The sequence below is a fragment of the Echinops telfairi genome, unplaced genomic scaffold, assembly GCF_000313985.2.
Source record: "Echinops telfairi isolate 266 unplaced genomic scaffold, ASM31398v2 ScPeMD7_7469;HRSCAF=8507_1, whole genome shotgun sequence".
Classification (NCBI taxonomy): Eukaryota; Metazoa; Chordata; class Mammalia; order Afrosoricida; family Tenrecidae; genus Echinops; species Echinops telfairi.
This window is the reverse complement of record NW_022111373.1, coordinates 71326751-71328365: the sequence shown is the minus strand read 5'-3', so window position 1 is coordinate 71328365 and position 1615 is coordinate 71326751. Positions and strand designations below refer to the sequence as shown.

The following is a 1615-nucleotide window of genomic DNA, read 5'->3' as shown; positions in this document are numbered from 1 at the left end:
TTTTAAATTATACCTTGAGAATCCTTAATGATTATCAGACTTCACAAGTTTCAACTTTAAAAAAATTTATTCAACATAGAAATGAACCAATTTTTAAAACACAAATACCATATTGCACACACAATTCTATGTTTTTTATGGATCCTCTGACTGGCAAATAGAGGAAAAGTAGAGTAAGTGTTTGAGTTGGATTGGCCCACCCTTTCTTGTAAAGGGTGTAAAAAATAAATCTGCTTTTCACCAGACATGCAAATGGAATGGTCATACAGTTTAAAATGTTTCTAAGATAAAGAAAATACTGTGATAACTATTGTTGTTGGGTACTTCCAAATCTGTTGTAGCTGTTAGCCTCCCCACAGAATTTCTGTGGCCTGTAGGATGTGCTAGAAAGTCATCTTTATTGGAGTGTATTACCAGGTGTTCTCTTGCAGAGCTGTTGAGTGTGTTCAGACCCCCAGCCCTTTGGTTAGTGTAAGTTGACCTGAGTTATCAGCCGAGGCACCTAATTTTACCACAAAACTGCTTTTAAATGTGCTGAAAAACTCAGCTTTACACGAGTATATATGGTAACTGTGCCACCAGTGATCCTTGTAATAACTATTAGAAATATAAAAGTAAAGAAAAACTTTAAAAGTTTGAATATAAGGTAAAATAAATATATACAAAAATGGACAATTTAATCTATTTTCAGGCATGCCAATAAGATTGTTTTAATTAAAATATGAGCCACATCTGATATTACAGCAATGATACTGTGTTTTCATAGTATATTCTGTTTTTCTAAAATGGCATGTATTGTTTCTATTGGAATATTTTGGAATTTCCCCCCCCAAATCATATAGAGATCTACTTGAACAAAAAGTTATTTAATGATACCAGAAAATGACACAAGATTACCTCTCTTTTAACAAAGATAAATTCTTACTGGAGTGTTAACAGTGAACATAGTTTTAATTTTTCTTTCTTTGCCCACTTATATTTCCTTATTTTGGTGTTATTTGTTGAATAAATATTAAACACCAACTACATACTAAGCAATTTGGTAACAGTGAAAAAAATTGATAATTATCTTGGAGCTTCCTTTCTCTGGGAGACACAATAAACAACATAAAAAAATGGTTAGAAGATTATAAATTATACAGAGAAAAAAGAGTAGAAGGGCAAGGAGCCCCCTGGCAGCCCCCTTTAGTGGTTAAGCTATCAGCTAGCTGTTCCTTAAATGGTTGGCTGTTCAAACCCACTGCTCGCTGGAGAAAGGACAATTTGCTTCTGTAAGTTAGTCTTGGAAACCTTATTGGGCAGTTCTATTGGGGGATATAATGCTGAAGTTTTAGGCAAGGTTTGTTTTTACCTAAGAAAATTGGAGTAGGCTTTATTATAGAAATAATTAACAAGTGCATTTTTTTCTTACAGCTGGGACAGTCAGATGATTTCAGTTCATGAAGCCAAAGCGATACCAAGGCCTCATGGTATTGAATGGAGAAATAAATTCATCTGTATAGAAGGTAGCTTTCTCAACCATGCTTTGTTAATATCCAACTGTCATATTATGGTGAAAGAATTCCTTGAGTAATTTCAGCTTGTATTTCAGTTAAAAGTAATAAATTTTTGGTTA

General features: G+C 33.3%; 1 protein-coding gene across 2 annotated transcripts in view; it reads left to right on the top strand.

Annotated features, from left to right (window-relative positions):
- Window positions 1-1615, top strand: part of TENT2 (terminal nucleotidyltransferase 2) — a 73967-nt gene that overhangs the window by 66729 nt on the left and 5623 nt on the right. For both annotated transcript variants that reach the window (XM_013004929.2, XM_004703515.2), the window contains exon 13: window positions 1414-1505. In XM_013004929.2, coding sequence (XP_012860383.1) covers window positions 1414-1505 — 92 coding nt within the window. The remainder of the gene's footprint in view (window positions 1-1413; window positions 1506-1615) is intronic.